This window comes from Bos grunniens, chromosome 16, assembly GCF_055505025.1.
Source record: "Bos grunniens cultivar Pamir isolate PY7600 chromosome 16, Bosgru_T2T1.0, whole genome shotgun sequence".
Classification (NCBI taxonomy): domain Eukaryota; kingdom Metazoa; phylum Chordata; class Mammalia; order Artiodactyla; family Bovidae; genus Bos; species Bos grunniens.
Window position 1 is genome coordinate 33,664,769 of NC_141180.1, and position 12,540 is coordinate 33,677,308.

Here is a 12,540-nt window from a genome sequence, read left to right on the forward strand (position 1 = left end):
AAAGCCAAGAGCTCAGTGCTCTTTCAACCCTCCTGCTAACCTCCCTCTCTTCTCACCACAGGTGGGATTCCCCACCAGGATGCTGGCTTCCTGTCCTTGGGGATAAACTAAGAGGCCCTGAACACAAGGTACCAGCCTCAGCAGAAGGAGCTGGTACAGCCAACATGAAGCTGACAGCGGCAGTCACACACACGGGGACGGGGACGTTGCCATCCATGGAAGAGCATTACTTCCTCCAGCATCGACAGCCCTCCATCCCTTTTTCAAAGCCACACCCTGAGGTCGTGGCCTCCCCACTCCCAGATTGCACACCAAGGAAGTAAAAATCAGTTTTTAAAAACAACAAACTCAAGGCTACATTAACAGTGCAACATAAAGCTGGCAGAAAAGCTATGACAAACCTAGTGAAAGTGAAAGTGTTAGTTGCTCAGTCACGTCCAACCCTTTGTGACCCCCATGGACAACTGCCCGCCAGCTCCTCTGTCCATGGAATTCTCCAGGCAAGAATACTGGAGTGGGTAGCCATTCCCTTCTCGAGGGGGATCTTCCCAACCCAGGGATTGAACCTGGGTCTCCCACATTGCAGGCAGATTCTTTACCATCTGAGCCATCAGAGAAGCCTAGACAGCATATTAAAAAGCAGACATCACTTTGCCGACAAAGGTCCATCTAGTCAAAGCTATGGTTTTTCCAGTAGTCATATACAGACGTGACAGCTGGACCACAAAGAAGGCTGAGTGCCAAAGAATTGATGCTTTCAAACTGTGGTGCTGGAGAAGACCCTTGAGAGTCCCTTGGACTGCAAGGAGATCAAACCAGTCAATCCTAAAGGAAATCAACCCTGAATATGCATTGGAAGGACTGATGCTGAAGCTGAAGCTCCAATCCTTTGGCCACCTGATGTAAAGAGCTGACTCACTGGAAAAGACCCTGATCCTGGGAAAGACTGAAGGCAGGAGGAGAAGGAGGTGGCAGAGGATGAGATGGTTAGATAGCCTCACCAACTCAATGGACATGATTTTGAGCAAACTCTAGAAGACAGTGAAGGACATAGAGTCTGGCGTGCTATAGTCCACAGAGTTGCATACAGTCTTAGCGACTGATATGACTTAGCAACTGAACAACCATAAAGCTGGCAGTCCATGGCTATCAGCCAGCTTTTGATTCTTGAGCCCTGTGTCTGCAGGACACCCAAGAGAGATGTCCCTTTAAGTGTCACCAACAGACCTTTCAAAGCCTTCAGTCAGGGAGCTAACTCATGGCTAAAGCACAAAGTGTTGGGCCAGGTTTTATCACTGTCCAATTCTATACCTCTGTAGTCAGCAAAAACTCAATCAACTGATTCCAGTTACAGCAATTTACAGCAAGTATCTGATAAATGTCATTTACCTGGGCACACATGGAGCTGTGCCATGAGCTTGAAGACTCAGTTCTCAGCACACACTTACTTGAAGGGGACACGGGTGGCTTCCTAAAAGACCGCCGCTCTGCCTTGGGGCCGCTTGCATTCGCTGTGGGTGCGTCTGGGTGTTCTTCAGGGCTCAGCGAGTACTGGAACTGGACCGTCCCTGACTCCACCTGCTTCACCTATGATGGACAACAAGAGAAGTGATGGCCATGCTCCCTCCATCAGCACTGTGTGGTCAGAATAATTCAACCAGGAACATCCCCCAGTCCTAAAACAATCAGTGTGGATTACCCTCAGCCAAGCGGAAATCAACAACATTGCTCCCGTCTGAATGCATTTTTACTTAACCTATGTTATGCTGACTTTTCCTATTTTGAGTTTAAACACATGTAACCACCACCAGCATCAGGTACAGAGCAGCCCCACCACCTAAAACGCTCACCCATCCTGCGCATACCCACATCCAACAATCACTGAACTGCTCTCCACCCCTGTCTTCGGTCCTACAAATGGGGACTCATGCTACAGAACCCTTGAGACTGGCTTCTCTCAGTCCCTGGTAGGCGGATGAGAGTCATCTGTGCAGCAGTGTGTAACCACAGCCGTTCTTTTTCATTACCAAGCAGTCTTCTATTGTACCATGTGCCTCAGCGTACTTATCCATTCACCCACTTAGAACATATGGGCTGTTTCCAGCTTGAGTGGTTATAAATAGAGCTGCTGGGAACGCTGGTGTACATATTTCTGCATGGACATAAGTTTTCATTTCTCCATGTTTCATTTCTCCAAGAGTAGGATTGCTGGGTCATATGGTGCATGTATACTACACTTTACAGGAAACTGCTAATCTGTGACTTACTTCTGAACTCTGTATTCCGTTCCATTAGTCTATATGCCAATGCTTTTACCAACAGCACTTCATCTTGATTACCATAGCTTTAATGAAAGTGTTGAAATTGTCTAGCATGAATCCTCCAACTTAACTGTTCTTTTCAAAATTGTTTTGACCCTTCTAATTCCTTTGCTTTTCTATATAAAGTTGAGAATCAGGGACTTCCCTGGTGGTCCAGTGGTTAAGACTCCACCTGCCAATGTGGAGGACAGGGGTTCAATCATCCCTGGTCCAGGAAGATCCCACATGCCAACAGGCAACTAAGTCCATGCGCCACAACTGCTGAGCCCGCACCCTGAAACTAGAAAGTAGCCCGTGCTCACCACAACTAGAGAAGACCCTCGTGCAGCAACGAAGACCCAGCGCAGCCAAAAATTAATTAAAGTTTAGAATCAGCTTGTCTCTATTAAAAAATCATGTACGGATTTTGATTGAAATTGTATTAAACCTATAGATCAATTTGGGGAGAATTTGTATCTTTATCATGTGAGTCTTCCAATCCATAAAGAAGACCCTCCATTATATTTAGGTCTTCTGTGATTCACTTAAGAGTAATCAATGAGAATAATGACATGCAGCAAAAGGAATGTTTTATCATTTTCGGCACACAGATCCTGTACATATTTTGTTAGATTTCACTGAGGTGGGGGGGTGCTTTGTAAATAATACTGCTTTTTAGATTTTGCTTCCCAACTGTATATATTTTGTTAGTATAAAGAAATGTGACTGACTTTCCATTTGACCTCCTGCTGTATACTACAATCTCCCTAAACTTACTGTTTATTCTGAGAGTTTTTGATAAATCCTTCAAGATTTCCTACACAGAAAATCATACTGTTTGCACATAAGAAGAGTTTTGTTCCTTCCTTTCCAATCTCTATGGTTTTTTTTTTTAATTTTGTTTTATTCCTCTATTTTACCGGCTAGAACTTCCCACGCAATGTCAAATAAGATGCTGAATACTATGAGTGGGCATTCTTCACTTCTTCCTGACCTAAGAGGGAAAGCATTCAATTTTTCACCATTAAGCATGATGCTAGCTAAAGAATTTTTGTAGCTACTCTTGATCAAGCTGAGGAAGTTCCTCTTTATTCCTGTTTGCTCAGTTTCTGTCATAAATGGATGCTTTGCCTGCATCAGTTGTTATTATTCACATGGTTTTCCTTCTTTAGGCTGTTAGAGTGAATTACATTTTCCAATAGAAAATAGCCTTGCATCCCTGGAATAAGCCAGGGTGTATTATTGGTCACGGTGTATTCTTCTTCTATACTGTTGGATGGACTTCCCTGGTGGCTCAGATGGTAAAGCATCTGCCTACAATGTGGGAGACCTGGGTTCAATCCCTGGGTCAGGAAGATCTCCTGGAGAAAGAAATGGCAACCCTGTCCAGCATTCTTGCCTGGAAAATCCCATGGATGGAGGAGCCTGGTGGGCTACAAGTCCATGGTGCAGCAAAGAGTCGGACTGACTGAGCGACTTCACTCACTCATACTGTTGGATTCAATTTACTAATATTTTGTTGAGCATTTTGCATCTGAGTTCACGAGGAATATGCATCCATGATTTTATTTTCGTATATTGTCTTTTTCTGATTTTGATATCAGGATAATGAAGGCCTTGTTACATAAATTTGGAATTGTTCCCACCTATCTTATTTTCAAGAAGAGAATCTATACAATTGGTATTGTTTTTCCTTTAAATGTTTAGTACAATTTATAGTGAATGAAAGTGAAAGCCACTCAGTAGTGTCCAGCTCTTTGAGACCCCATGGACTATGGCCTGCCAGGCTCCTCTGTCCATGGAATTCTCCAAGCAAGAATACTGGAGCGGGTTGCCATTCCCTTTTCCAGATCTTCACAACTCAGGGATTGAACCCAGGTCTCCCATGTTTCAGGTAGATTCTTTACCGTCTGAGCCACCAGGGAAGCCCTCTATATTATATATTATATGTGAACAGGCTGGGATATTTCTTTATTTAAAAAAATTTAATGACAAACCCATTATCTATAAAGTTATAGGACTACTCAAGTTATATACTTCATCTTGGGTAAGTTTTGATGGTTTGTTGTTTAAGACAAACTGGTTCATTTCATCTAAATTTTCAAATTTATAGTATTTCCCCTAACATCCTTCCCATACCTGTGTGGTCTGGAGTGGTTATCCTTTCTTCCATGCCTATTATTAGTCATTTGTGTTCTCTCTTTACTTGTTAGAGGCTTGTCAAAGAATCAGTTTTTTACTTCACTGGCTTTCTCTAGTTTTTCCTCTATTGTTTTTCTGTTTTCAGCTATATTGGTTTCTGCACTTATATTTATTATTGATTTTTCTTTTACTTGCCTTAGGTTTACTTTCTGCTTCTTTTTCTAGTTTCTAAAAGTGGATGATCAGATTATTGATTTGAGACCTTTTTCTGTTCTTATATAAGCACTTAATGCTATAAATTCCCTGTAAATACACTTGAGCTGCAACCTACAAATTTTGATATGTCATATTTTCACTTTTGTTCAGTTCAAAGTATCTTTTATATTTTCTTAAGGCTTCCTCTCTGACTTATGGATTATTTAAAAATGCATTAATTTCTAAGTGTTTATAGTTTTTTATGCTATCTTTGTTTTGGCTTCTAGTTTAATTCCATTGTGACCACAGAAAATACCTTGTGTAATTTAAATTCTTTTAAAATTACTAAAATTTGTTTTCTGATCCAGGCTATGGTCTTTCTTGGTAAATGTTCCATGTGCACTTGAAGAGAATATGAAGAGAATATATCCTGCCATTGTTGGGTGGACTGTTCTATGAAGGTCATTTAGATCCAGATGCTTCATAATATTGTTCAGTTCTATATACTGGTGATTTTCCATCAGTGTGCTTATAGTTTAATCTAAGAGGAGTGCTGAAATCTGCAAATGCAACTGCGAAGTTGTCTATTTCTTCTTTCCATTCTATTAGCTCTTTGCATTTTGAACCTCTGTGTTAGATACACACACTTTTGGGTTTATATGTCTTTGTGGTGAATTGACTCTTTTATCACAGGTGACATCCCCCTTAATTCCTGGAAATTTCCTTTTCTCTGAAGTCTACTTTGCCTGGTATTAATATAGCTACTCAAGTTTTCTTTTGATTCATGTTTGCACACAGTAGTTTTCCATCCTTTTGCTTTTGAAGTGAGTTCTTGACAGACAGCACATAGTTGGACCTTGAGATTTTCATGTCAACTGAAAATTTCTGTCCTGAAGTTGGTGCGTTCAGACTATTTACATTTCATGTAATTATTGGTGGGTCTTGGTTCAGGACTATCATTTTATTATGATTTGTTCCTTCTGTTTCTCATTCCTGTCTCCCTTTCCTGCCTTATTTTGAATTATTCCATTTTATCTATCTACTGGGTTTCTTACTATCTCTTGATAGCTTATTTTTAGTGACTGCTCTAGGGTTTACAATGTAAATAATTTTTTCACAATCTACTCAAAAATCTATATTTTATTATTTCAAGTGGAATGCAGAAATCTTATCGCCCCACAGGTCTCTTTATCTTCCCCTTTATAGCTATCTTAACCTCTTATACCTACATACCTTAAAAACCCTAACAGACACGGATATGATTTTTGTTTCAGCCATCAAACCCCTTTTAAAGAACTCAAAAGAAGGAGAATAGTGTATTCTATTCATCATTTTTGTTGCTCTTTCTTCATTCCTGATGTACCAAGTTTCCATCTGGTATAATTTCTCTTCTATCTAAAGAAATTCCTTTAGCAATTCTCTTAGAGCATCTCTACCTGCCAATGAACTCTCTGTTTTAGTTCATCTGAGGATGTCTTTATTTCACCTTCATTCCTGCAGGACGGTTGCTGGAATAGAATTCTGAGTTCTGGGGTCTTTCTGTTAGTACTTTTAACATGTTGTTCCATTTCCTTCTGCCTCCATGGTTCCTGCAAGGAACCCACAATATTCAAACTATTGTTTCTCTATAAGTAATGCATCATGCTGTCTTCAAGACTTTGTCTTTTTCAGCAGCTTGATTGTGATGTGTCCAAGTGTGGATTTCTTTGCATTTATCTCTGGGTTTTGGACGTCTTCGTTCTGTAAGTTTAAGTCTTTTGCCGAATCTGAGGAGTTTTCAGCCATCATTTCTTCAGACATTTTTTTCTGCACTGCACTCTTTCTCCCCCACCGGGACTCTGATGACATGGGTGTTAGCCTTTGTGGCCCTACCCCACAGGTCCCTGAGGCTTCGTCCACTCTCCTCCAATCAACGTTCTGTGGTTCAAGTTGAATAAATTCCACTGATTCATCTTCAAATACACTGATCCTTCTGTCATATCCATTCTGCTACTGAGTTCACCTACTGAGTACTTTATCTTGGCAATTTTATTTTTCAGTTCTAAACTTTCCATTTGCTTCTTCTTTAGCTACCTCTTTGCTGAGACTTTCTATCTTTCCCTTTGCTTCAAAAGTGTTTGTTCTTATTTATTGGATTATTTTTATAATGCCTATTTTAAAGGCTTTGTCTGATAATTCCAACATTTGTGTCATCTCAGTATCACTGCCTGTTGAATGTTATTTCCCCTGCAAGTTGAGGTTTTCCTGGTCCTTTGTTTGTCAATTAAGTATACACTGTATCATAGACATTCTGAATATCACTTTATAAGATTCTCTTTTAAATATCACATTGTAAGAATGTCTTTTAAAGTTTATGGAGAATGTTGATATTTTTGTTGGGTCAGAAATCAACCCAGCTGGGTTCAAGCCCCAGTTTCCAAGCAGCATCCTGTGGTTGGTGGTTTCAACATCAGTCACATTCTCAAAGCCTGGGCAGGGCTCCTCAGTCCTCTCCTAGCCATGATGCATGCAGGGGCAACTCTGTCCACAGTCCAGTTCTCAAAGACTGCCATACGCTGTTAGGTCAGAGTCAGGCACATGAAGCTGGGGGTTAACTTAGCATTTCTTAAACAACTTTCCAGGGGACTTTCCAAGATCCTCCCTCTCCAGACCCCCCTTGTTGCTGTTGTTGTTGTTGTTATTCAGTCACTAAATCACGTTCAACTCTTTGTAACCCCATGGACTGCAGCACACCAGGCTTCCCCGTCTTTCACTATCTCCCAGAGTCTGCTCAAATTCCTGTCCATTGAGTTGGTGATGCTATCTAACCATCTCATCCTATGCCACTCCCTTCTCCTTTTGCCCTCAATCTTTCCCAGCATCAGGGTCTTCTCCAATAAGTTGGCTCTTCACATCAGGTGGCCAAAGTATTAGAGCTTCAGCTTCAGCATCAGTCCTTCCAATGAACATTCAAGTTGATTTCCTTTAGGATTGACTGGTTTGATCTCTTTGCAGTCCAAGGGACTCCAGATCCCACTAGTTCTTTTCAATTCTCAAGGGTTCCCCTTCCAATCCTCTGGTAAGACCCCACTGGGCTGCAAGCCTCTGGCAATGGTACCTGAATGCAAGGTCAAGCAGTGCAAGGAAGTGGGGAGAGGGCAGAGCGTGGTTGCTTTTTCAGTGCAAGAGTGTATAAAAGAGCTTATGTTCTCATCTATCATTATTATAAGTCAGTATACAATCGATACTAAAATTGATAAACTAAGAAGTAGCAGTAAACATATATTATTTAGAAAACAAGGTAAATACCATACATCACAGCTAAGAGTTGAAACTGGCTACCTGTGGAGATATTAACTTTTTTAAAGACAACTATTTGCTTGAGGGAAGAATACAGGAGCTGTTTAAGAAGGAAAACATAAACATAATACACTATTTACCTTCACAGTAAATAACACTGAAATAATCTTAATAACATAAACCCCAAAATTTACTTAGTAAAAAAATTATGGGATGTTTATAATATGTATCTTTTTTCTTTTGATTAATATCTGTCAGTCCTGTTCAACTGTAAATTCCACAGGATTAGAGAGTTTTCATAGAATAGATGTAGGTGCTCAGTAAAATTCACTGAGTGAATGAATAAGATAAAGAATTAACTGGTGCCCAGGCAGAGACTAGGCTTACCTAGGAGTCCACACTTCTGATGTGGTAATGCACTGCTACATGAGATGAGAAACAAGAAGATGCAAAACAGCGCCTTTAGAAAGCAGGAGAATGAACAGAGTTTGTGATCAGTGGCAGTTTATTATTTTAGTTAATAATATCTGTTTACAGTAGCGGTCCTCAACTAGGGGCAGTTCTGCCCGCAGAACACATTCAGCCATGTCTATGAACATCTGGGCTCTCTATACATGGACATCACCAGATGGTCAATACCAAAATCAGACTGATTATATTCTTTGCAGCCAAAGATGGAGAAGCTCTATACAGTCAGCAAAAACAAGACTGGGAGCTGACTGTGGCTCAGATCATGAACTCTTTACTGTCAAATTCAGACTTAAACTGAAGAAAGTAGGGAAAAACACTAGACCATTCAGGTATGACCTAAATCAAATCCCTTATGATTATACAGTGGAAGTGAGAAATAGATTTAAGGGACTAGATCTGATAGATAGAGTGCCTGATGAACTATGGACTGAGGTTCGTGACACTGTACAAGAGACAGGAATCAAGACCATCCCCATGGAAAAGAAATGCAAAAAAGCAAAATGGCTGTCTGGGGAGGCCTTACAAATAGCTGAGAAAAGAAGAGAAGCGAAAAGCAAAGGAGAAAAGGAAAGATATAAGCATCTGAATGCAGAGTTCCAAAGAATAGCAAGAAGAGATAAGAAAGCCTTCCTCAGCGATCAATGCAAAGAAATAGAGGAAAACAACAGAATGGGAAAGACTAGAGTTCTCTTCAAGAAAATTAGAGATACCAAGCGAACATTTCATGCAAAGATGGGCTCGATAAAGGACAGAAATGGACCTAACAGAAGCAGAAGATATTAAGAAGAGGTGGCAAGAATACACAGAAGAACTGTGTATTCACGATGTGTGATTATCTGGGTCTAGTGTGATCACTCACCTAGAGCCAGACATCCTAGAATGTGAAGTCAAGTGGGGCTTAGAAAGCATCACTAAGAACAAAGCTAGTGGAGGTGATGGAATTCCAGTGGATCTATTTCAAATCCTAAAAGATGATGCTGTGAAAGTGCTGCACTCAATATGCCAGCAAATTTGGAAAACTTAGCAATGGCCACAGGACTAGAAAAGGTCCATTTTCATTCCAATCCCAAAGAAAGGCAATGCCAAAAAATGCTCAAACTCAGCAGTGGCCACAGGACTGGAAAAGGTCAGTTTTCATTCCAATCCCAAAGAAAGGCAATGCCAAAAAATGCTCAAACTACCACACAATTGCACTCATCTCACACGCTAGTAAAGTAATGCTCAAAATTCTCCAAGCCAGGCTTCAGCAATACATGAACTGCGAACTTACAAATGTTCAAGCTGGTTTTAGTAAAGGCAGAGGAACCAGAGATCAAATGCCAACATTGGCTGGATCATCAAAAAAGCAAGAGAGTTCCAGCAAAACATCTATTTCTGCTTTATTGACTATGCCAAAGCCTTTGACTGTGTGGATCACAATAAACTGTGGAAAATTCTGAAAGAGATGGGAACACCAGACCACCTGATCTGCCTCGAGAAACCTATATGCAGGTCAGGGAGCAACAGTTAGAACTGGACATGGAACAACAGACTGGTTCCAAATAGGAAAAGGAGTACATCAAGGCTGTATATTGTCACCCTGCTTATTTAATTTCTATGCAGAGTACATCATAAGAAACGCTGGGCTGGAAGAAGCACACGCTGGAATCAAGATTGCTGGGAGAAATATCAATAACCTCAGATATGCAGATGACACCACCCTTATGGCAGAAAGTGAAGAGGAACTCAAAAGCCTCTTGATGAAAGTGAAAGAGGAGAGTGAAAAAGTTGGCTTAAAGCTCAACATTCAGAAAACGAAGATCATGGCATCTGGTCCCATCACTTCATGGGAAATAAATGGGGAAACAGTGGAAACAGTGTCAGAATTTATTTTGGGGGGCTCCAAAATCACAGCAGATGGTGATTGCAGCCATGAAATTAAAAGACGCTTACTCCTTGGAAGGAAAGTTATGACCAACCTAGATAGCATATTCAAAAGCAGAGACATTACTTTGCCAACAAAGGTCCGTCTAGTCAAGGCTATGGTTTTTCCAGTGGTCATATATGGATGTGACAGTTGGACTGTGAAGAAAGCTGAGGGCCAAAGAATTGATGCTTTTGAACTGTAGTGTTGGAGAAGACTCTTGAGAGTCCTGTGGACTGCAAGGAGATCCAACCAGTCCATTCTAAAGAAGATCAGTCCTGGGTGTTCTTTGGAAGGAATGATGCTAAAGCTGAAACTCCAGTACTTTGGCCACCTCATCCAAAGAGCTGACTCATTGGAAAAGACTCTGATGCTGGGAGGGATTGGGGGCAGGAGGAAAAGGGGATGACAGAGGATGAGATGGCTGGATGGCATCACTGACTTGATGGATGTGAGTTTGAGTGAACTCGGGAGTTGGTGATGGACAGGGAGGCCTGGCGTGCTGCAATTCATGGGGTCGCAAAGAGTCAGACACGACTGAGTGAGTGACTGAACTGAACTGAACTGAACTGGGGTGGGGGTGTGCTACTGCCTCTAAGGGGTGGAGGCCAGCAATGCAGTTCAACATCCTCCAGGGTAGTGCCTGGGACAGACCCACAGCAAAGAACAGTCTGGCCCCAAATGCTGACAGTGCTGAGTGGAGAAACCCTGATTAGAAGTGATATTCTTCATGGAAGATGATGGTATTTGATACATTTGTGACCTTGAGATAGTCCAACCTTCACAACACTTATGTTCCAATATAGTTTACACACTTAAAAAGCAAAGGAAATGTAGTGGACATGAGAAGGCTAAAAGTAAACAGAATAAGGATTTATTTACAAAGGTACATACACAGCAAGAGAGAATGAGAATATGGCAGTAGCTTCAGGATTTCTAATAGCAAGTTTATAATAAGGGCTGAAACCAGACCATGTGGGAATGCAGCAAAATGTAGTCCTGTAATGAGGGACATTCCTTATAATAAGAGAAGCTGCATGATCAGCTGCTCGCTGATTCAGGTCCCCAAGGCATAATCCACATCATAAATAATAACACTGAATATGATGCTTGTCACTGGAGTCAGCACATGAATGACATACTGAAATAACACGTATGGTCCTTTACCCAAGAAAAATGAGCCAATTGAGTCCTAGAAGGCTCCCATTTGATCTGCTGAGACAGGATAGGCGTATCTCAGGAATGTCAGCAGAAGAATAAAACACATACCCAGGCAGAAACCCTGCAATGACCCATTAGTGTCAGAAGGACCCAGAAGTCAGCCAGAGCAGGGGTGTCACACAGCATCTGTGTCCTGGGGTCCCTGCTCCCCACCCTGCAGGACTGCCAACAGGCCAGGGGAGCACATGGGGTGAGACCCACACACAAACATGCCTCCACGGGCCCACTTCTGTTTGCTTTCTATAGTGGGGATCAGAGAAAGCTTCATTTCAAAATGGATTTATATAAGTTCTGCTGTGGTCCCTCCCCTCTGGACACAGCTAGAGAGAGTCGAGGTCAAGTGAACATAAGTGATGAGCCACAAAGACCAGCCAGGGGGATGCCAACTGCCCAGCTCGCACTCCAGCCTTGTGCACACAAGACACAGCCCCCAGTGTACAAACATTAAAAGAGGGCTTGTTTATAAGGGAACCCTCCTCGACTGCTGGTGGGAATGAAAGTTGACGGAGCCACTGTGGAAAACAGTACAGAGGTGCCTCAGAAAGCTAAAAATAGAATTATTATATGATCCAGCACTTCCACTCCTGGGCAAACATATGGAAAAAACTATAATTCAAAAAGATACATGTATCCCTATGTTCGTAGCAGCACTAGTCACAATAGCCCGGACATAGAAACAACCTAAATGTCCAACCATAGAGGTGTGGATAAAGATGCTGCGGCACATATACACAGAGGAACACTACTCAGCCTTGAAAAAGAATGAAATAATGCCATTTGCTACAACATGGATGCGACTAGAGAGTATCATACTAAGTGAAGGAAGACAGAAAGAGTAAGACAAATACCATATGATATCGCTTATATGTAGCATCTAAAATATGACACAAATGAAGTTATCTATGAAAGAGAATCACAAAACATAGAGAAGACTTGTGATTGGTGGGGGATGGGGGAGGGAAGGATTGGGAGTTTAGGGTTAGCAGATGCGAACTGATCCATATAAAATGGATAAACAACAAGGTCCTA

General features: G+C 41.5%; 1 protein-coding gene across 12 annotated transcripts in view; it reads right to left on the reverse strand.

The window, feature by feature from the left end:
- Nucleotides 1-12,540, reverse strand: part of NPHP4 (nephrocystin 4) — a 138,086-nt gene that overhangs the window by 65,634 nt on the left and 59,912 nt on the right. For 10 of the 12 annotated variants that reach the window (XR_015143326.1, XR_015143325.1, XM_086344158.1 and 7 more), the window contains one exon: nt 1,449-1,587. Coding sequence is in view for 10 of the 12 variants with exons in the window: in XM_086344158.1 (XP_086200284.1) it covers nt 1,449-1,587 (139 nt within the window). In the remaining 2 variants the exon portion in view is untranslated. Of the gene's footprint in view, nt 1-1,389; nt 1,588-8,303; nt 8,377-12,540 lie in introns of those variants that run through there. The other 2 variants (XM_086344162.1, XM_086344159.1) reach the window with 2 other exon arrangements.